A 24,373-nucleotide genomic window follows, 5' to 3' on the forward strand; every position below is an offset into this window, starting at 1 on the left:
TTCTTTTCCTTTTATGTTAGTGACCTTGTTAATGTAGTAATTGTCAAATATTCGAGTCCCATTAAACTCATTCAGCACCAACAGCATCTGAAAATGCTTGGTGTGTGAATTGCTTACTATTTTATCATTATTATAACTTTACAGTGTTTTTAACTGTGTTGAATTTTTCTTCATTCTCACATCATAACTGGAGCAGGGAGATGTCTTCTGTTATACTTTTTAGACCATTAATGCATTTTTGCAGTACTGTTATTAGTCTTTTCAAAATTTAATTGAGCTTATCTTTCCAATCGTTCATTCATATAAAAGTCCTACATTGCCATTAATTTATACAACCTGCTGTTAATTGATGTATTCACTTTCAGTTGCCTTTTTCTGTCAAGTGATCAGAATGTGATACTAGTTCCAATACTAATGTAATAACAGACTGCCTATGTAAATCAGAAACGATGATGTCTGTGGTAGTCATGAAGAAATTTCCTTTGAAAAGAAGCCATGCCATTTTTTCTCTAAGAATAATGTAACAAAACCATGAAGAAATGTAGTTGTCATTGGCCTAACTGTTCTTTATTCAACTGGAACCGAGCAATGGAAAAATGATGTGTGGGGCAAATTCAGCCCAGTGGGGACTGCCCCTTTTTATTTATTGTTGTTAGTTTCTTATTCAACCGACTTGTTTGCACCTTGTCTTCAGCTTTGTAATAGCTATTGCAATAGGTCACATATCCTGATATGCTCTTAAATGACGTCTGAAAAATATGATTAATAATAAATATATATACTTTTTAATCTCTGGCTAAGGGTAAACTCCAGAAGGGAAGAGAAGCTATCTAAAAGGAAAGTTAATCGGTACAATGATGTGATTCTGTAATTGGTGAAAATATTCTTGATATTTCTATGCTAGAATTAAATTTTTCTAAGTCATTGCTTAAGACTGCAGTAAAGTTCTCTTTTTGTCTTGTTAGTGGATATGTTCTATTTTCATGTTCTAATATGGAATTTTCTTTATTTAGGAACAATACGTATCATGTAGCACAAGAAAACTGAGTTTAGTGTTTAAGTAAGGAAGTTAGGATTTGGAAATTTATTTAATGTATGTTGTGATTTAACCTGGTAAGCAGCTGAATACCACACAGCCTTTCTCTCAGTTCCCTGCCTTCCAGTGTCAGTGTGATGGGTTGGGGATCACAAAAATAATAGAACTTGTAGGTTGAGATAAAAACTATTTACTATTGGATGTTGTGTTGAGGGACATGGTCTAGTGAGAACTATTGGTGATGGGTGGGTGGTTGGACTGGGTCTTGTAGGTCTTTTCCAACCTTGGTGATTCTGTGATTAGTAAGAAAGAAAAGGAAGAGAGAAGTAACAGTAACAGTAATTACATAAATACACACACTAAAACAAGTGTTGCACAAAGCAGTTGTTTACCTCCCACTGACTGATGCCTAAGCAGTAGCAGCCCCAACTCTCCTGACCAACTCCCTGCAGTTCTATAGGTCTTATTATACAATATCATATATGGTATTAAACATCCTTTTGGCCAGTTTAGGTCAACTATTCTGGTTCTGTCCCCTCCCAGCTCCTTATGCCCTTCCCCCCAGACCTCTTGCTGGCAGAACAGTACAAAAAGCTGAAAAACGGAAACAGCCCTGGCTCTTTACAACACTGGTCAGCAACAACTGAAACATTGGTGTTTTATCAGCATTCCTGTTCTCTTAAGACCAAAACATGGCATCGTACCAGACACTATGAATAAAATCAACTGTATCACAGCTGAATCCAGGACAACGTGCATTGCTTCTACATAAATTAGTTTTCTGTACGGCATGCAATTTGCATAGATCATTATTATATTTATTTAAAACTTGGTAAAAAGAAAATTTGGGAAAGAGCTAGCCTTTTTTAAAGCTGCTGCATAGTTTTTGAAATACAATGGACTATTTGGAGCCAGATGCTTTCAATGAATTGCATTGTAGTGTATTACCTTTTTGTTATAAAGTGACTATGTGTGCCAAAATGTGGCTGCTGTTACGCATTTGAATAATAATCCGTGTGGTTACTGTTGTGACTATATGGTCAATGCTCTAGGGTAAAAGGATGTAAATGTAACTTATTTTTATATATTCATTCTGAATTTCAGCATGCATCTATAAGTTTTCCATTGTCCCTCTTCAGGAACAAAAACAATGAGAACATTGCAGTGTAAAAATCTGTGAGACTCTTTCTTAGAGCTTGAATGAAATGCTTTTGAATTTCTCCCATGGCGACTAGTAGTATAAGAACAATACCATGTGTTTCTTTACTGAAGTTAAAGCCTTCTGTAAACCAAGTCTCTTTCCTTACACGTTGCAGACTTGTCCATTATCACATCTTATTGAGAATATTGAAAATAGGTCAACATTATGCAATTCAGAGGGGCATAACTGGATTTTTATTCTCCAATAGTAATGCTTACAATACTCAGTTTGACAGAAATGAAATGTTTATGTTGAAAAAAAACAACAAGCAGAAAGCAGTTGTTCCCTGGTTTTGATGTGCATAGTGTTTGTAATAGCTTAGATTTTGTAATGTTTTCTGTAAGTCAGTAATGTATGTCCACTTAAACAATTTACTGAAATATATTCAACTGTCTATTTGTACGCTGCCTAGTATAATACGCAGCATGTTTTCTTTAGAAGGTGATACAGCAAAGCCGATGCCTCTTAAGTTTATTTTGATCAAGAATAGAATTAGCATCTCTTTTAACAGAACTTGAGGCAAATTCCAATGTGTGAAGTCCATAAAGTCCTTAATACAATAAGCTGTGCAAGATCTTTCTTGATAAAAAGATCCTGTTGTCATGCAGAGCCTATTCCAACTCTTGTCACACTTCTGATTAAAAAAAATAAGAAATAAAAAATAAAAATGGAAGTACATCCTTACGTTCAAAGGAAAACCACTTTGTGCCCACTGTGAGTTGTGGTGCTGGCCACCACTGAAAAGAGCCTGTCTCCATTCCTTTGAAATCTCCCTTCTGATAGTTATATACAACGTTAAGATTTCCCTTGAATCCCCTTGTCTTTTGGCTGAGCATTTCCAGCTCTCTCAGCCCTTCTTCTCAAGACTGGTGTTCCAGGTCCTTGAACCTTGGCCCTGCTCTGGACTCTCTCTGGTATGTCCAGGTTTCTCCAGTACTGGGGAGCCCAGAACTGGACCCAGTACTCCAGCTGTGGCATCACTGGTGCTTAGTGGAGCGGATGAATTTCCTCCCTTGACCTGCTAGTGATGCTTTGCCAAATGCAGCCAAGAATATCATTAGGCTACTTAGTGGCAGGATCACACTGCTGACTAATATAAATCTTGGTGTTCACCAGGACCCTAAGTCCTCTTCTGCAGAGCTGCTTTCCAGCTGGGTGTCCCCAGCATGTACTGGTGCCTGGAGTTGTTCCTCCCCAGGTGCAGGACTCTGCACTTCTTGTTGAACTTATTGAGGTTCCTGTCAGCCCATTTCTCCAGCCTGTCAAGGTCCTTCTGCTGATCTCAATATCACCCTTGGGTAAATCATCCACTGCTGCCAAGCTTGCTGTGATTATACTCTGACCCATCATCCAAAATATTAAAAATATATTGAATAGGATTGGACCCAGTATTGACCCTTGGCTTGCGTGAGTAGTTACTGGTCTCCAACTAGATTTTGTGCCATCACTCACCAACCTCCGGTCCTGGTCATTCAGTTTTCAGTCCACCTCACTGTCTATTCATCCAGCCCATATATTATCAGCTTCTGTATGAGGATCTTATGGGAAATGTTGACAAAAGCCTTACTGAGGACCACAATAACAATATTCACTTCTTTCACTTCATACTAGTCATTTAATTGTAGCTTGTCAGGTTAGTTAAATATAATTTCCCTTTGGAGAATCAATGCTGACTACTTCTCATTACTTTCTTGTCAAGTGTTTGGATGACCTGTTCATCACCTTCCAAAGGATGAAGTTGAGACTGTCTGGCCTGGTCAATCCCTCAGTCCCTTCTTCATGCCCGTCTTGAATATGTGACTCAAATTTGCTTTTTTCTAGTCCTTGAGTGGCTCACCCAATCACCATATTCCTTCAAAGAACATTCTGAATAGCCTCGTAATGGCTTCTGCCAGCTCTTTCAGTACACCTGGGTGCATCCTATCAGGGCCCATGGACTTGCATGTGTCAAATTTGATTAAGTATTCTGTGACTTGATTATCTTTCACCAAGGATGGTGCATCTTTCTTGCACCTGGAGTTTCCCTCTGGGATCTGAGATTCCTGAGCGTTGCTCTTGCTAGTAAAGGCTGAGCTGAAGAATATTCTTCGTACTTCAGCCTTTTTTGTTCATAGGCTTTCTAATAAGTGTATATTCTAGTAGGCAAGGAAATATTTTAGCCTACTGTAGGACTTTCAGCTTCCTACTCCTTTTCTAATCTTGACTGAACAAAGGAAGTTAATATTAGTAAGATTGTGTAATATTTATGTGCATTTTTCAAAACTATTTTACATTAATTAATGTACAAACAGAAGAAAACAATCATTTTGAGACAGAAGAAAAAAAACCCAACAAATTGGTAATGGAGATAGGATGAAGTAAGGAGAAGTCTTTACACCTCACCGTCAGATGATGGCCTTTCAGAAACTCAGTGCAGCAAGCATTACGTGCTGCTTTGTCTAGAAAAAGACACTATTGATAGATTACCTTTTCTGTTTGGAGCACTATACTATGTGTACAGCATGCAGTAATCAACACCAGAAGGCTTTTCAGTCTAATATGCTAAAATATAAGAACCCTAGGACACCTAAGACACAATATAGATGAAAGTGGCAGCGACACTTGGAGTTCATTTAGTTACATTAGTTTAATTTATTTCTCAGTAATACAAAATAACAACTTGAAATAAAGTTAATAGATTCAAATACTGAAACTGTACTAAAGTACTGTTCAAAATTGATTTTCAGAACTCTGACTTTTGGACTTATCAGCTAGAAGGATCTGAGAGAAAAGCAAACCAAAAAAAAAAAAAACCAAAAACACTGCAGACAGAACTTTCAGAGTGGATTTGTCTTGTCACGATAGCAGTCCATTATATAACTGTTCTAATGCTTAATGAATTGATTCCCAACTTCAAAGGTTTTGAAATTTTTAGTAATTAATATTGTAACAATGAATTTAAAAAGAGCCTTTTGGAGTTTGCTCTCCTTAAGTCCAAAACCTGAAGAACAAATAAGGAACATTCTGTAGAAGTTTATTAATTGATAAATTTTATATACTGATAATCTGGTGTATTATGTTGTACTTCACTGTTTGTATGATATGGAAGGACTAAGAAAGACTTAAAGATATCAGAGCTTCTAAAGAATATTGTATTGGACACATTGGTAAAGACACATTGGTAAATTTTCAAATAAAGCCAAAGCCTCTGATCTTTTTACTGCATGATTCACTTCAACTTTAACCAGAAAAGCCACTGGCTTTGGAAATACACTCTGTAATGTGCTCTTAGGATCCACATTGTCAGAAGTAATGCATTAGGAAGAAATCTGATAAAAAGGCAATTATTCTGCTTTTTATGCAGTCTGCATGACTGCTCAAAGGAAAATTAGTATATTCCAGATTGCACTGCAGTCCATCCATATGTTCTGTATAAAAAACACATATTTTACATTATTTGAGTGTTAAAAATAATCACATTTCTGGTTCCTTGAATTTGTTAGTCTTTTCTGAAATATGTTTTTGTTACCACCCTTATTTTTTTTCAGTAACTGGTAATAATCCATGAAGCTCGAGCAGTAAATTCAAAAGCCATCTTACATACCCTGCTTGGTGATTGATGAACCTATGCTACATTTTAAACGGGGTTTAAATTGGCACAGAAATTTCAGAAGGTGATTTTTCTTTGAAATGTTCTTTTATGTGTCAGCCAAAATGTTTTGGGTTTGGTTTGATTTGTTTTTTTATAATACTTTTGTCTCTATAGATTGTTTTGGTGAAGTTGAGCTATATGTGTAGCAGCAGTAGATGTGTTTGTGTAGTATGTGCACTGCATGCTTATTTGCTGCTCTTTAGCAGTTCTTACTCAGTAATATGTTTAGCTAAAACCGTTGTGTTTCTTCAGTTTGAAAGCCCTGTTGAATTGATATGATCTTTCATGATTTATGAAAGGTTAATTTTTACAGATTTCAGTAAAGACACAATTATATAGAGTAACTTGTTGTACATGCATTGCTTACAGCGTGTTAACATTGCGTTTCTATTAAAAAACAAAACAGAGCTGTATTTTGAGTCTTTCCTTCTAGTAACACAATATTTAATTCTGACTATTATTTGAATGTTTTCTTGAAATCAGGCGTTCTTTATTTTGGTAAAGCATTGACGTTTCTATTATATATTTACACTCTTCTAAATCCCTAACTTGGCTTTGTACTGATAAATATTTAATTTGTTTGCCTTGGCAACAGATGCATTAATTACACTTTCAGATGAAACTGTCAGTTATATGATACTCTTTGCAGTGAAAATATAAATGTAGGCTTGTTTTTCTTGAATACACATTACTGCAAAGCCTCCACTATTTCCCTGTATTTCTCTCACATTAATCATTTCACTAAAATCAATCATTTTATCAGTGAAGCTGGCATAGATTCACCAAGGGCAGATCATGCCTGATCAGTCAGGATGGGCTTTTGATGTACTCTTGCACCGTGTCATTACATTGGAGATATATGGATTTGATGACTGGATTATTGGGTGGATAAGAACTGTTTGGATGGTTGTAGTCAGAAGAGTTGTTGTCAGTAGCACTGCGTCCAGGTGGAGGCTGGTCATCCATGGTGTCCCCCAGAGGTCCATCTTGGGACACAGTGCTCTTTAACATGTTTATCAGTAACATAGACGGTAGGATTGAGTGTACCCTTAGCAAGCTTGTAGATCATACTGAGCTCACTGGTGCAGTTGTCACACCAGAGGTCTCTCTGCCTAAGAAGAGATAGTTTTATCATCATGACTTGGTCAGAAGACTCACATAGAACAAGTAATTCCTTAGATGTAATCTGCCTTAGCCAATTGTGCTACAGTAGGGAAAAAACCTTAAGTTTGAGCGCTAATACCCTTATATTGTGTCATTCACTGTCATTCATTATCAGAGGTGTTTTGCTCTTTAGGACACAATGTTTCGCAATATTACAAAAGGCATCTTTAGATAGATGATTTAATTGACTTAACTTTCTGCCAGCAAGCTATTGCACATATCCAGATCACTCTGTGTGACCGCAGCAGCCCCTACTGTGATAGCTGGGTTTGGTTTCACAGGTGGCAGATTGTGTCTGGGAGTGAGGCTTCTGAAATGAGTCCAACATTTCATAGACTCATGCTTCATTTTTTACTTTTTTATAATGCTTTAGTTCCTATCTTTGAATGTTCTTTTGCCTTTGATTTATTAGCAGGGATGTGACTATATGGACAGTCAGCTGAATATGATCCAACAATGTGCCCAGGTGGCCAAGAAGGCCAATGGCATCCTGGCTTGTATCAGGAATGGTGTGGTGAGCAGGACTAGGGAAGAAATCCTGCCCCTGTACTCAGCACTGGTGAGGCCTCAACTCGAGTACTGTGTTCAGTTTTGGGCACCTCAGTAGAGAAAGGACATTGAGATGCTGGAGCAGGTCCAAAGAAGGGCAACAAGGCTTGTGAAGAGCTTGGAGAACATGACCTATGAAGAAAGATTGAAGGAACTGGGTCGGTGAAGTCTGGGGAAAAGGAGGCTGGTGACAGGACGAGGGGAAATGGCCTCAAGTTGTGCCAGGTAGACTGGGTATCAGGAATCACTTCTTTACATAAAGGGTTGTTAAGCACTGACATAGGCTCCCCAGGGAGGTGGTTGAGTCACCATCCCTGGATGTGTTTAAAAACCATTTGGATGTGGTGCTCAGGGACATGATTTAGCAGAGGGTTGTTAGGTAGGGTAGTATGGTTGTGTCATGGTTGGACTCAATGATCTTTAAGGTCTTTTCCAACCTGAGCAATTCTGTGATTCTATATAAACATCCCTCAAATATAAGTTACTTGTCTGCTCAATTTGTTGGGTTTCCTTTAGAAAACACTCCTATGTTCCCTGATCTACCTTTTGTCCTCTTCAGACTCACATGCATGAAATTATAATTCAGAAAGAAAATATTTAATGACAGAAAAAAACAAGTAAAAATAAAATAAATATTAATTCTACCTGGGACGGATTTCCAATAGCCCTTTTTACAGAATATTTTAGCTTTATTTGGCATATAACCCCCTAAATCAGGAAATAGTTGGGCCTTGGTATTTTTGGCACATTATTTTTTGCGTGCTCTCTTTTATTGTTCTATGCCATTTCCTGATTTTAGACGATCTTTATTAATTGCACAGCCATATTGACTGCACATTATGAAGTAAAATATAAAACATATATCCAATCCTTTTGTATGAATGTATAAAATATATTTTGAATACATATACTTAACACTGTGGGTAATTTTTTAGATTATTTATGTTAATAAAATTTAAATTTTGAAAAAAAAAATCCTGTAGTTTTTTTAACCTTAGGCAATCAATCATCATAGTTACAGTGGAAAATTGTAAAATCATTATATAATAATCACAAAATATTGTCACATTCATAAATCCGTGGTAAGTCTCCCAGAATAGAATATGATTTTGATTTTAACTCTGAAAACAAAATTGTTTAGAACAGTAACCCTAAATCAGTACCCTTATAGCTCGTGATATTGACTTTTGTCTGACATTTTTAAGTGCAAACAATTATCTTATATATAGTATATAAGTTTAAATTTGCACCATTTGGGGTGATATTTAAAAGTATTTCAGAATTTCAAAAAGTTACGCATTAGTTATTCATTGTGGGACTGACAGTCATTCATTTGTTCATGACTTGTATGGAAATTAATTATTTTTTTCTTTTAAAAAGTATATTTCTGATTATCTTGAGTTGTGCTCTGTGTACAGTATTCCACAGCATAAAACATCTCCAAATAAATGTTCCTGTAGTTCCTCAACTTTATTTTGTTGTTTATATTCTTTATAAGGCTACCAATTGATAACCATAAAACTTACATCCCAAGTAGATGCACCTTTACTCATGCAACTTCATTGCCAGCTTTTTGGACTGTTGTGATGAAATGCCAGTGAAAACACTTGACTGCAATGTCTCCTTTCTCATTAGATTCATCTTCTCATACAGCTGTGGTGCTCTTGTCATCTGCTGTTTCCCAAGCCACAATTTCCTCATCAGTCTGTGGCTAAAACCCAAATCTTGATGATCTTTTTCCATCTAGTTCAGTGCTGATCTTTCATCTTCTTCATTATTTTAACCAGAAATCCTTTGCCAAAAATCTGACAAGATTGTACTGGGCATCATCAACAGTAACATCAGGCTTGATTTCAGTGAGCAAAGATGAAACAGCTGTTTCATTGTCCAGATCAGCACTCAAACACTTAATATTAGGTCTTAATTTTTTCCAGCTTTTCCTGGCTGTGATGGCCTTGATGTTTTTCCTTGTATGACTTAGTGGTGTAACTTATTATTGTGTGTTGGTGATCCATTTCTTCAGTTGTTCAGAAACAGATACAGCTTCTTCAGACAACGTTTTCCATCCTCTTGTCTTTTGTACTGTCTTGTATTATCCACATTTGTTCTTCAAAACTCTTGCTTCATTTTGTTAAGTCAGGAATCTTGCGATGTTACATCCAGAAATGGCAAAACATGGCTCAATGGTGACTGTCTTGGCTAAGCTACAAGTGGCTTTGCCATTTGTAAGGCTGTATCAGATAAAGTGATGAATTTTGAAAATAAGTGATGTAACATGTCTGATTGAAGTGTATAAAACTTGAGACTCTCGCTCTCTACATATGCACAGACATGTGGGAAGTATTTCTGTGGTGTAAAACTTGTCTTTTCAAAGCACATTGGTGTTCTCTAGCCATAACAACAACAAAAGCCAAAGTGCCATGTTACTGTCTTCTGGAATGGCTTTTTAGTGCTTTTGGAGACAAAGCTGATGATACATTCAGAGAGAGGAGGAGGGATGAGAGTTCTGTTTGTCATTGGCATTATTATTTTCTTATTAACTTTGCATACCATTGGATATGTAAGTTGGTTGTTTTTGCTGGAATGGGATTAAATAGTTGATTGTCTGTCTTATTTTAATTTACTTTTATAGTGGAAAATGGTAAAGGCGTTTGGAAGACATTCTCGTTCAATTAAATGATTTTTCTGTTTGTTTTGGGGTTTTGTATGTGTGCACGTGTTGCACACTGCTCGATTCAGCGATCTGTTTTCCATTGGAGAAAATTTACAAGCACATTGCCCGCCTCACACGAATTTGTTTCCCACAGAGATTCCTAATGCAATGTGTGAGGTTTCTCATTACTCAGCTATATGGATTACATTTTCACTCCAATACCAGCAAAATTAAATTACACAAAAATTGATTAAGATACATGTAATCCTAATGTCTGATCTTTAGAAAAAAACTTTTGCCATCTTTAAATGATAACCCTCTGCAAAATCAACAGTAGAAACACTCTGCAATTCTCAACTTGGATGTGCTTACAATTGACCTAGCAGCTAGTAGTACAGCAAAATGCTAACAGCCAGCTGTGTGCAAAATGGAAAATTCAGTTTTTAACTAATTTTTGCTTCTGTTGTTCATGTTAATTAAAGAAGAATCTCACGAGGAAAAATACTGACAGCAAACACAGAGGGTTGTATTAATTCGTGGACCTCCAGTTCAAGAGCTATTACTTTATGCGGGTTATTATACTTAGTTGTCTTTTAGTCTTTGAAATAAGAATGTAGCCTTTCAACCTAGACTTGAACACCTTCAATTTTGTTCATCAGTATCATGGTTTGATCAGTTTTTAATTTCATTGATTCACTTAAAAAACAAAATGTAATTCAATATTAGTAATTACTAGTCAGGCTACACGTTTCTTTTTCTTTTTCTTTTAAATTGTGTGTCATTTCATTAGAAAAAGAGTTAATTAGGATCAATACATTTGTTTACAAACCCTTAAGATTTTTCAAATCTGGCTGAATTCAGTTTCTACTAAACATGTAAACAGTGAATTTTCTTTAATTCTTCAGCATGATATTTAAGGTTAATAAATTCTTTTCTGTTGCTCTTCAGAAGAATAGCGTTAAAATAAAGAATTGCAAGTGCAAGCCTAAATGTAGTGTTTCCACTGTTCAGTGAAACTGTGAATATTTGTTTTCATAACATATGTTCTGCAATCATCATTTCAAGTTGTCTTCTATGAGTATCAAAGTTTAAGACATGCTTCTCATGATAATGCCATGATTTGTGATTAATGGTTTTTGGTTTTGAGTGGGTCTCAAGGCATTTCTTTTTCCAGCAGTCTGTAGGAGCTGTTCCACTTGGTGTGTCAGTAACTCGAAAAAAAGAGGATGAAGCATCAGTTGGAAGTGCACCTCTGGCAAGGCAGCAATCGAATCAAGCTTCTGAGTATGCCAGCAGTCCTGTCAAAACAAAAACAATAACAGGTATGATCACATCTTAGTCAAAACTAGCCAGTAGTTTTTTAGACTCGCTCAATAAATTGTGCACGCAAATCAGCAGCATAAATTGTGAGAGCAGTGTGGAACAACTTTAAGATTTAAAGAAATTTTGTTGCAGAAAATTACAACTTCCTTAATAAGAAATCATCAAACTTGTGATTTTGAAATACATGTTTAATTTATATCTAATTTTTAGTTTAGATACTACGTCTGGGCTTCTGATACTAATTGCTGTTTACTAAGGCAAGATAAAGAATGTGAGCTTTCAATAGAAGAGTGCTGTATGGCTTTATATTTAGTATTTTAGTCCATAATTTTGTCAGACTTTATGTGTTCACATTAATCTTTGTTTTCAGTCAAACTGTTCACATTGTTTCCAACCTGGCATGTATGCAAGTCTCAGCAGAACTAAGATTTGTGCCTAAACACAGTAAAATTCACAGTTTTCAAAATTACCGTCCCACAGAAAATATATTTGTTGCCACTTCTGTTTCCAGTGTTTAAGAAATTATTCAATTCAGGAACTTTCCTTGGCACATTGGGAGTGCTAAAGTTGCGTTTTGTTATTGCTAATCAAGATGATATGGCATTCTGGGATTTTGTAGGCTATTTAATCATACAGTACTGTCTGCAAGTTGTAAAATAGGACATCATCCAGCAGAAGTAACTATCCAGCTGAGACTTTTGATAATCCTTCTGAAATATAATGAACAAATTCTCTTTTCTGTTGCACTGATGTTTATTTCCAGATAATCATGAAGTACTTCAAGATGTTGTCTGCAGAAAATGAGGTTATGATCTTGTCCATTAGTGGTAGAGTTTAATTTGAGAAAAAAAGTACTAAAACCAGAATATCTGTTTTCTGAGGATTGCAAGAGTTGCCATATTATTGGTAGAATAATAGGAAACTTAGAAGATTTTACTGATTTCATTTATACATAGTTTTTATTTTTAACGTCTTTTTATTTTACCATTCTTTAACGAATATCCTTTGTTTTATTTATAATAAAATGAATGTATTAAGTATATTTATTTTACTATTTTAGCTTCTATAGTTCTGCTGTACCAATCTCATAAGTAATCTGTGTTGTGTCCAAACATTTCCTGTCAATGCAGCATGAGGCTGTAAATCACAAGAGAAACTCATGTGACTTTTAGGTCTGATATTAAGAAATAGGATTTAAAATGTCCTTTGTGAAACCTTTATTTGCAGAGACATGCGTAACCCAGGAAGGAAACTCATGAGGAATTCTTATTGGTTTGTTTAGTGTCTGGTGTAGTCTGAAAGAATGATGCACTCAGCATCCCTTTTTGTCAGAACAAAACCTAGTTGTGGTGAAGCTTTGAAAAGTTTGGTTACCAGAATTGTTCTTTGACTTGGAGAATCAGGGACTTGCTTGCGTTTTGGAGTTATGTAATCATTCTAATAACGTGTATTGGTGCTTTCACTTATTAAACTGAACTTTGCTTTTTAACTCGTCAAAATGTCGGAGTCTATTAGAGGCAGGACTTACAATGTGAAGTTTATGAAAAGAGGTTGTGGAAAAATAGAGGTGATAAAATCAAGTTACCCATATCTTTTCCTTTGAGTTTTTCTTACGTGCTTTTTCTACTACTACGTTCATAGGAATCAGACTGTAAGAATATTGACTTTTTCTCACTTCTTGCAGAATGGGAAATGGTGTCCATTTAAAAATAAGGTGGACATTACATTTTGTTTGTTTTTAACATGTGCCATGCATGATGGAGATGCTTGTTTGAAGACTAGCCAATGTTCTGAAATGTGTATCTGTCTGTTGAACTCTGGAGATAAAATGCCAGGTATAAAACACCTGAAGTATTTGAGATTTACCTGCCAAACAGGGGAGTTCAAATATAAAATGAATGCCAAAGAGCAAAAAGATTGTTTACTGAGGAAATAATTTAAAGGAGATGCTCTGTCTTCTTCAGAAGAACATTCAAATTTCCTTTTAGAAAGGTGAGCCATGTCATACTGCAGTGCCATGCAGACTTGTCTTCCACATTCCCTCATGGCATTTCAGGTGATGTTAGAAGCTTTTCCATCTCTTTGTCAGAACTGGAATTGCACTGGAAGGTTCAGGGGGCAGACAAAAACTAGCATGCATGTTCCATCACAAAATAGTTTCTCTCGTTATGAACTTCCCAGTGTAAATGGTTGGAAGAGGTAGAATGAATGCAAGTGCAAAAGATGAAATCTCATACTGAGAGAAATTTCAGTGTGTGGTATCTTTCATAATTTATTTCTTTACAGATGCATGATGTACTGAAATAGGGTGAATGAAAGACGTTAAACTGGAAATAGAGTGCCCACAATTCTTTTTCTTTCTGTTTTTTCTTTTTTTTTTTTTTTTAGATTCTTTTCCTTTCTGTTTTATTTTTTGTTTTGCTTGTTGGTGTTTTTTTTGTGTTTTTTTTTTGTTGTTTGTTTTTAGAATGGATCCCTTTTATTGATCCCTTCTATTTTTCACTTAATTTCCTTTAATTTTCACCTACTTTCTGTCTGTGTTTTCTTTGTTTGTCTCACCTTTTTGAAATTAGGAATAAAAAATACACTGATGGCAGGCCTATGACTACCTATGCTGTAACAGCTTTTCAGGTAAGAGGAACAACAATCCTCGTATGCCCTATATCTCTTAATAATTAAAGCTGTAGCTGCAGATTCCTTAAGGTATCAGAAACTTGAGACTGCTACATGGATAGCAAGCACATATGCATAGTCTTCACAGACTGAAAGAGGTTATATCTTAAAATCGTGCTATTCAGGTGATGAGTTGGAATTTACACTGTTCAGGTCTAGCATAATCTTAGCAGTGACTCCCTTGAGAATATTTAGAAACCAAGTCTATGTATTAAATGAAAGCAGTTTGTAATCACAGCTGTAAAATGATTTAAAACATTGATCTTAAGTTCAGTTTATTAGCTAATGGCTGCTGAGACATTGCCAAAAGTGAAGCATGGGAAAAGAGCAAAACTGCTATTTATATGGTGTGTCTGTGAAAATCCAAGTTTTCTGTTCTTAAGTCTCAAATGGAAGTTATTTATAAATCTCCTTAACCACAGAGGCCTCAAAAACAGAGTAAGATAACAGAATATATGGTTTAAATTTTGTATGATGTGGCCATTAACATGTGTGATAATAAAGAAAGAATATTAAAAAAAAAAAAAAGAAAAGAAAAGAAAAGAAAAGAAAAGAAAAGAAAAAAAAAGAAAAGAAAAGAAAAGAAAAGAAAAGAAAAGAAAAGAAAAGAAAAGAAATGAAACAGGAAAGACGAAAAGAAAAAAAAGAAAAGAATATAAAGCAAAGATAAAAGGAGAAGAGAAAAGAGGGAAGAAAACAGGGAAGAAAATAGAAGAAACATATATGAACAGAAAAAGAAAGGAAAAGAAAAGAAAAGAAGAAGAGGAAAGAAAAGAAAAGAAAAGAAAAGGATTTTCCTGATTTCCTTCACCTACCCACTTCTTCCATTTCCAGCAATTCAGTTGTTCCCTGTTAGTTCAATGTAAAGTAATTTCCAGGTTTGTACTGGAGGTGTAGCTCTTATGGATGGGTAGTGGCAGAATGTTTAATATGTGTATATAGATTTGTAATATGTGTGTAGTGTGGCCGTGAAGGAAGGTAATATGAGTTGCTGAGTAGACACAGCATTGCCTGTGGGACACTGCTCAGCTGGGGGCTCATTGATGCCACAGTGGATCCATCCAAACATGAGACCACAGAATCACAGATCACAGAATCACAGAATTACCCGGTTGTGAGGGACCATCAAGGATCAGGTAGTTCCAGTACGCCTCCCCTCTGCCTGCAGTGCGCACTCTCAAACATTACACACATATTACTAGATCAGGTTGCCGACGGCGACCCCCTCTCACCCTTGCCTGCAAGACTACCTTCAAGGACTGGTGCCGCATCTCCATCATACTACACCTGGCGCAGCCTGTCCCAGGACCTAACCACCCTTCTAGTAATTATATAGCTACCCCTAACATCCAAGCGCTAAATTCTTCCCTCCTTCAACTGTAAAAACCATTTCCTTCATAGTCCTGCTTTATCCACGACCTTTTCGAAGGTTTTACTCACCCCTCACGCTTATGTAAAGTTTACCCTTCAGCTGTCAGACATGACAAGGCAGTGCAAATGATCGGTCATCCCCGCAACCTTTCTCTTCCTCCAGGGCTGAACAAGCCAACTTCCCTCAGCCTTCCCCCATGGGGAGGTTGCTCCAGCGCCCGCATGATCTTCTTTGTGGCCCTCCTCGGACCCTTTCCTCAATAATTGCGCGATATCTTTTGGTACTGAGGGCGCCTACACCTGACGACGATACTCTAGTAACTAATTTGGTCTGCCTTTCTTACCTAAGGTTGAGCAGTCCTACCAGAGGTACGATCACTCCCGATCCTGCTGACCCACCCCTCTCCTGCATGGAGCCCAGGATCCATTTGCTATTCTTGGCTGCCAGAAGCGCATGGCTGGCTCATTAGATTAAGTTTTCTCATCTTCGGACCCATAGGTCTTTTCAAAGCGAGCTGCTATCAAGGACAACTCCTCCTTCAGCCTGACAGGTGGCCTGGCAGGTCTAGCCGGCCCACAGCTGCCAAAACTCTTGCACTTTGCCGTGTTGAACCTCATTAGGGTCACCCCGAGCCAGCTTCCAGTCTTGGTCCACGGGCAAGTTCCCTCTCTGCGCCATTAATTGGCATCTTTTACTCACCTCATTCTCGCCCCAAAACTTGCGCACCACTCAGCCCTTTTCCTGCTACGTACAAGTGCTCATTAATTCTATGCTGGTGACTTGTCTACTCTCGATCCTCTCATTCGATGTCTATTTAAGTAAAGATTGTTAATAAGAGCGTACAACCTGTGTTGTTCCACAAGAATCAGACCTTGAGGATCGCGAATCTCGCGTCGATACCGCTCTCCCATACCTGACATAGAGGCGCCATTGACCCACCACCCTCTGTCTGCGAGCCTTTCCAACCAATTGCTGTATCCATCTAGTTGTCCTACCCATCCAAATCCACCGCTCCCTCCAATTTGGAGATAGATGATGATGAGTGTGGGTGCACCATGTCAAAGGCCTTTTGCCTTTGACTGAAGCAAGATGGACGTAATATCTAAGTGTATCACAACTAGATAGCTGAACTAGGTTCCTGCTAAATTGAGCTTCTGGAATGCAGAAGAAACTTTGGCAAACGTCAGAGAAGTCTAGCTGCTGAAAAATCAATGGATTATACAAAGCATTTGAATTAGTACATTGCTATTTCTGCTCAATGAACTGAATGATTATCGTTTATTCATGCCTGTCTTGGAATGTATTACTGATGATTTATTTGGGAAGATGAATGAAATTAAACAGATGCTAAGTAGGCTAAGTAAAATATAGGAATTTAAATCTGACACACATTTACCTAGCGTGCCTGAAAGTACAAGGGCCTTATATTTTTATAACTGGATTGTAGTTCATGGAAGGATTATGTAAATAGAAGGTCTCTGGGCTCAGATAACTTACAGTAACTTCTAAATGGCAAGACAGTCACTTGCCTATACCAAGAAATTATTATTGTTGGTTTTCTTAGGTAGTAAAATGTTTTACTTCAGTTGTGTGATGGCATGATTTCTTCAGTTCCATGTGTGGACTTAAAGGAACACAAATCCAATGTAGTATGTCAAATATGCTTCCTGTATGGAAAAATTAAAAGTTGAAAGAAAAAGATGTGGGGTTTTGTTTTATATTATTTTAAAAACTAAGGAATGGTCAGTGTCTTTTTAAGAAGTAGGACAGTCAAGCAAGCAGAATTTCTCCTGTGTTTACCAGGAAAGTTCTTGCAAACCTAAAGACTGACATTCTTACTTCATAATGCACTAAGTTATTTGGAATTGAAGGCAATGTTAAAACAAATTCAGGCATGGGCTGTAGTTATGAATCCACATATAACATATTTTGATAGTGACTAGTATAGCAGCTCAGTATTGCCTGTGAAAAAACAATATTGATTTCTACAAGAGTGTCAGTCCTTCTTTATTTATTTTCTGAGCACTAAGTAGATTTTTTTTTTTTTTTTCCAAAAATCATGCAGCAGTAATTGGATTTGATGGGAGAAAAAGCCGTTCTGTAGCTAACTTCCACTTTAACACAGAAAGCGTTTTTGTTTGCATAGCCTCATCCATATCACATTCAATTCAAGTTTCTGGCATACATTTGCTCTACAAAAAAACATTTGCTAAGAAGCCCAGAGATTCCATATTTTAATGTTTTTGACACAACACCACAAAAATTAATTTGTGAATACTTATGAAATGCTTTGATGGGTTCTGGTAGTTCAGAAATATCGAAACATGCATCAGGCTCACCTAATGAGCATGCTACTTAGATGAACTTTCCATTTTTGAATTGGATTGTAGGAAATATTAGTGCACAAAGTTAGAGAACATCTTCAGCAAGTCAATCCTCCGTTTCTGTGATTTCTTTTATGTATGTATATGTATGTATGCTTATATATAAGCAGTTTTAATACTAAATCACGGAGCAAAATTGCTGCATGGAAATTAATTATATTGAGAACAAACTTTGTTCCTCTGGCATAATATATATAAAAGCATGATTCATTTATAATACTTTCATGAATCTCTCTTTATATAGGTGTGTATGTTCTGCAAATAAAAAAAAATATAGAAATGTAGGAAGAAAACTGGAATGACAACCAAAGTACAAACAAGCTTTTATGTAATAGAATCATAGAGTTACTCAGGTTGGAAAAGACCTCAAAGATCATCAAGTCCAACCGCAAAATAGTTTCAATGATTTTTGTTTTAGTTCATATTATACATGGAAGCTGAAAACTGCTGGTTTAATAAGGAAATCTTAAGTAGTGTGCTATGGTTTTTCTTTAACATGTGAAGAAACTGGTTAATCTTCTGAAACAAAAAATTTTTAAAAAATAAGAAAAAATCTGTTGGCCATTTAGGTTTTCAATCTTTCAGAGTTGTTTGAAGTTCGAATTTTCTCCTCCACTGCTTTTTAATCTCGTTTCTAATCTCTCAGACTCCTTGATCAGTTCTTCAATGGTTCTCATTAGTAGCAAACACTTTGGTGTTTTTTTTTCCATTTCTGATTAAAAAAGCTTTATCTAATGCATGAAAATATGTATATTTATTAAGAAACCCCAATGAATACTTTGACACCACAGAGACAATTTTTAATTTTATTAGATAAAACTTTCCAGAAAGAGCTTTGCCTTGAATTCATTTTCTGTTTGTGTGTTTTGCTGCCATGGCCTCTTAATATCTATGCTTAACTTGAAGGAGCATTTTTTTCAGCTTAGCTCATTTCTGATGTGTGAGAATTATATGACAGCTGATGTGAGGTGGGAAGCAAAGCTTGTCTAGCATGCTGAGGTCATATGATGTACATTTTGAGTAGAGTCATGGACTGGGAGAGACTATCCTGCTAAAGACTGTGGCATGGGCATCTGTGTATGAACCTTTCATTAGGAGATCTCTTTTCTCCAGATCATCTGGAGATCACTGACAGTATGGGTTTGCCTGCAGCAAGGTAGCCTTTTCCAACCAAGAAAAAGCTGCTCTACTCTCTATATGTATAAACATGCCCAAGGCACATGGTGAGCAAGGAGAAAGAAGTCTTGTGTCAGAAGGGTGAGATATGAGATATGACTGCACCACATACAAATTAGGAGAAAGATATTAGCGTTGTAATTTACCTGCTTTGAATTCAATCACCAGTTGTAAGGAAGGCAGAACCAAAAGCATGAGGCCGCTGGTGAGTACAGGTTACTGGTGGTCCTCAAACCAGTAGTAGAAAACCTCTGATCTGTGGTCTTTGCTTTTATTTACTAGATGGAATGTCCATTTACCCCCAAATGAACTCACTTCAAAGAATTTATTTTCCCTTTTGCATTCTAAAGTCACTAAATATAGCACTAATTTTCCTAAAGTTATTTTTATTTTTAGAACATCTGTTTTGTTGATCAAATTTCTAAAGCAAACAGTTCCTGGTAAGCCAGGAAAACAAACAAACAAACAAAAAAAAACCAACGAGAGAGCTCTTTATAAAAAAACAAACACATCTATATCTAGAATTTATGTCTGTAAGTCTTGTTTAGTGTCAGCTACAAAGAGAGGACACTTACAATTAATTTTGAAAGGCTGTAACTTTAACAATGAATTCTGAAAGGAATTGTGGAAATTACTGCTTTTGGTAGCTCAATCCTGGTTGAAGCTCATCAGTCATTTCCAAATAAGCCTGTTCATTACAGACATTACAGTGCGTCTTTTGAGTCTTGGGAACATGGCAGATTCTGAGTGACTGCTTTGAAAAAGATGCAGTGTATATTTTTACTAAAATAGCACTTAGGCACTGTGGGAGTTGAGGACAAAGTAGGAATCAATACATTGGTTTTCTTTCAAATTCAGCTTTGTGCGACTCACGGCAACCCCCCTCTCCTTTTTCCTTTCCCAACAGTTTTGTAAATGTTTCAGACAAATCCTATTTTCTATCCAGCTATTGCTGACTGGCTCCTGGCTTCAGCACAGGGCTTATTACTGTGCCAGGAAATGTTCCTGGATTTTTCAGTTCAGTAGTAGCTGAGTAGCATAATTATTTTAGTAGATTAACCTTCATACTGAGACAGATGGAGCTGATCCAGTCTAAGTATCTACTATAGAGGAGTAGCCAAACACGCTGGATAGCCATACCGGACTACAGATTCTTAGCAACTGTCATCTCCTGATAGCCTTGCCTGATGGGAAATTATGACATTGTTCTGCCTCAGCGTCCCCTCAGACAAAGCTGTGGTTCTTACCAGTACATGGCAAAAAAGGGGAAAAAAGAAAAAGAAAAAGGAAAAAAAAAAAAAAAAAAAAAAGTAAGAAGGGAAGCAAGAAAAGAGACAACTTCTTCTTTTCAGGAGTTAGAGGAGTTATTTATGAACTAGTTTCTTTCCACCCCGAAGCATCTCTTATTACTTCTCTATTTTTGGGGATTTGTGATTGAATGGGTCTTTATGTTGTTTGCATTTCAGAGGCTTTCTTTTGTGTGCTTTTTCATCTTTTGTTGAGTATGGGGTATTAGAGTGAAGCTGTTGTCTATCGTATATACTCCTGGAATTAGAAACAGCTTTGCAGATCTTTGTGCATATCCCAAGTTGTGCATACATGGAGAAAAACAAGTGAAGATTCAGCTATCTAATTTTAGTTTTAGTTCAGAGCTATCGGTTTCTGGCATTAGAAGGTTGGTTCCCCTAAATGAAGTGTGGTTCCAGCCAAGAAAACATGGCAGACTGGAGCAAAACCTGGTTTTAGATCCCATTCATGAAGAACACACTTGCCCAGTGGCATAAGTTGTTGATATTCTTTGCTGACTGTGCTGAGGAATACAGTTTTATGTTGTATTTGTCTTCTCATCCTAACCTGAGGAATTCATCTCTCTGATATTTTTGAAGACTCAGAGTGACTTTACATAATGTTCTCCGCTTTACCTACCCTTGTATTGAGTTCTCTGTTCCACTCTGTTGTTTTAATCTTACTCAGGCTGTTCCTGATTCTTACCTTGTATTAAGGCGTGCAGCAAAGGACCTGCCTAAACAAAGAATGTATTGTGAACTGGGGTCTAATAAGAATTTTAAAAGGCAGTGCCTATTCCTCATTAAATGTCTTAATTTTAACATCATACGTTTGTAATATGGATTGAATATTCACTGCGTGTTATAAAAGTCAAAAACAAAACAAAACAGCATTATGAAATAGTTACTCCATGATACCTTTCCATATGGAAATTTTATATTTTGTCTTTCCAGCACGTCTGACAACAAACAGTCCTGAAATGTCACAATTTCTGCATTCTATTGATCTGGTTTTAACTGTCTGTGATTGTAACAGATTCATAACTGGAGCCTGAAAGATCTGAGAGATTAAAAATTCTCATTCTTTTTACTGTATCTCTTAGAATCATTTGATTCCTCCTCCGTTTGGTGTAATGTTTCTCTTTCCTTTCAGATCATTCAAATATTAATCATTGAAGGGTTGTGTCTATTAATCAACTTATCATTTTTAGCCTTGATTGAAAAAATACCAGAATTATTCCTCAAGTGGCATGAACGTTGCATACTGTTAGCAGAAATTCACCTTTCAGATGTTTCATTTTTAATTCTTTGGATGTTTACTTGCATGTTCAAAATTGAATGGAGACAAGTGACACATATAAATGGACATATGATTTTGCCCGCCTGAGCTGCACTGATACCATGATTTCATTTTAAGAATTTCTTTGTAGTTGTTATGCTACAGATTTCTCCTAGCTGTATAATTTGGAAACATAAATAGTCACACCTGTGGAGATTTTTATTTAATTTAAAATGAAGTCATTAAGAATTTGTAATTCACTTCTGCAATTTCAGCTCAACAAGTGAATATTCCACCAATAGTGGAAATATTAAGGAGGCTGACAGTAACTTGGTGCATATCCCAAAGCGTACAAGGAGAACACAGGAGGAATTACGTACTCCTCATACATTTTGAAGTGATTTTGAAATTACTACTTGGTACTTTCTGTATTGCTGTTTTCCTTGTATTAAATTTAATGCTAGTATTATCTAAAATCTTTTCATATTCATATTACTAAATTCCTAAAGATTAAAGGAAGCTTATCTCTTTAGTATAAATAATTGAATTTAGCTGAAATATTTCAGTTACTTCTGTACCATTGAAATTTGACAAATTGTTTCATTTTCAGATCTTTTTTTTTTTTGTTTGTTTGTTCAATGCACACGTGTAGTTTATGCTAAATGGTTTATTTATTTATTTATTTTACAGAAAATTACTTCATGGCTGTAATTTAATATGGACTTATTTTTTACAGCTCTAAAAAACTGAAACATTTTTCAGATTACCCTGGCAGCACTGTTTGTGGAAACATCTCCTGCTGCTATTCCATCATCAAATAGGTTATCACGCTTTGGAAACTGACTTAATTTGCTTAGGTCATGCTTTCTTCATAATATTTACTTAACAATTTATGTGAAAAAATTAAGAATTTCTCCAAGTGCTTTTGACACATTGCATTTCTCAGCAGTCTTAACTGATGCAGTTGTATTGCCAAGTTTGAAACTAGTAATAGAAACTTCTGCTGTACACTGTTATCACATAGATGGTGACATAGTGAGTTATGTAGCGAGAGGTCACTTCTATAATTTAAAATAAGTAATCTTCTCTGTGCTACCACTATGTTACTTTATATGTTATTGATATAGCTGAACTTTGTTGTTTGCATTAGAATCTCGCCCTTTATCGCTTCCTGTGAAAACCATGCTGAACTCATCTGAAGGCTGCAGAAGTCCTGAAGAAAGAATGAAAGAATTTATTGGAATAGTATGGAATGCAGTTAAGCGCCTTACACTTCAGGTAAGATGAAAAGGAAGTGAGGAAAACTATGTCTTTCCAAACTTTATGATATTTTTTATGTATCCTAGTGCTTTTCATGAAGGGTGTTTAAAGGAGCTCTAAGGTTTTATTGTTTTATTTCAGTGGTTTCAAAGTCCTAGAGGCTGAAAAATAAAGTAGAGAGTTTTGGTAAATTAAGCTAAGAATCCTTTCATTTTCAATTATTAGTTTTCCAAATACTTTTCTATATTTAAGGGGAAGATTGTTTTAAAAGTTACATCAAGGGGAAAATGCTTGACATACTCCTCAGTTATAACAGTAGTTGGCTACCTTTTTATCCATAGTTAGATTTTGCTGAATACCAACATGTTTGAGCGAAATGTGTGCGATGCATAATTTTTGAGTGGTTGTGTGATATGATACAACGTTATGCTGTGGTGGGTCAGATGCTTAGGTATGTACCTTTTTATCGAGGACAATCAGATGATCAGTCAGATTAAATTCTTTTATCCTACACTGCTTTAGATTGTGATCTGAGATTAGTAAAAGCAGATATTTCATGTATCCAAACATATGTGTGCTATGGACAAAAAAGGCAATGTTAGAAATAGAGTGTTTTGATTACATTTCTAATACTAGATAATTTAGAGGTGCTAGCATTAGGACTCTGTTCTTCCACATATGTATCGAGTGCATGCTTGGAAATTACACTAATTTAGTAGTATTATGTGAACAGTATATTCAATGAGAGTAGAATTTTGTGGCCCACTATAATGTCTCATCCTTTACAACACCAGCATTTAGTAGCAGAACTATTTCCATATTAAAGTAAAATAAAATAAAATTTATTGGCAGAAATGAATACTTTTTTTTTTCCCCCTACCAAGAAAAATATTTGTACACAACCTCCTGCTCCCAGAATCTTCTCTTTTTCATTGCAGAACATAATTGAGAATTAAAATATTTGAAAAACTGAAAATTTAATATTTCCTGAGCAAAAACTTCAGATTTGTGGCTTAAATGCACAGTAAAGTTGAGGAGGCACTTAAGGAGATGACCCAATTTAGCTTTCAGATAGCTATTTCATCATTGTTTTATGAATATTTTGCCTGTTTTCTATTCTTTCTTAATGTTGTTTTGCTGCAGATGAGAATGACTAGATGAGGGGAGTCAGGGGAGATTGTTTCTAAGTTTTTTGAAGGAAGCGGTGTGTTTTTGGTATGTGCCTGTGTGGTACCTAACACAATGAAACTCATTATATAAACAATACCTACACTGTAAGTCATAAAAATAATAATTGGAATGATGATGAAGTACTAAATCCATTCTAAATGGCAAAAGATTAATTAGGACAAAGATATCATCTGCTGATATTTGTCATGGCAAGCT

The 24,373-nt window shown here is 36.0% G+C and overlaps 1 protein-coding gene across 6 annotated transcripts in view; it reads left to right on the forward strand.

The window, feature by feature from the left end:
* Window positions 1-24,373, forward strand: part of VPS13B (vacuolar protein sorting 13 homolog B) — a 391,004-nt gene that overhangs the window by 169,607 nt on the left and 197,024 nt on the right. For 5 of the 6 annotated variants that reach the window (XM_015856029.2, XM_015856025.2, XM_015856028.2 and 2 more), the window contains exons 21-22: window positions 11,409-11,556; window positions 22,878-23,005. In XM_015856029.2, coding sequence (XP_015711515.1) covers window positions 11,409-11,556; window positions 22,878-23,005 — 276 coding nt within the window. The remainder of the gene's footprint in view (window positions 1-11,408; window positions 11,557-22,877; window positions 23,006-24,373) is intronic. The other variant, XM_015856026.2, reaches the window with a different exon arrangement.

The sequence above is a fragment of the Coturnix japonica genome, chromosome 2 (genome assembly GCF_001577835.2).
Source record: "Coturnix japonica isolate 7356 chromosome 2, Coturnix japonica 2.1, whole genome shotgun sequence".
NCBI lineage: Eukaryota > Metazoa > Chordata > Aves > Galliformes > Phasianidae > Coturnix > Coturnix japonica.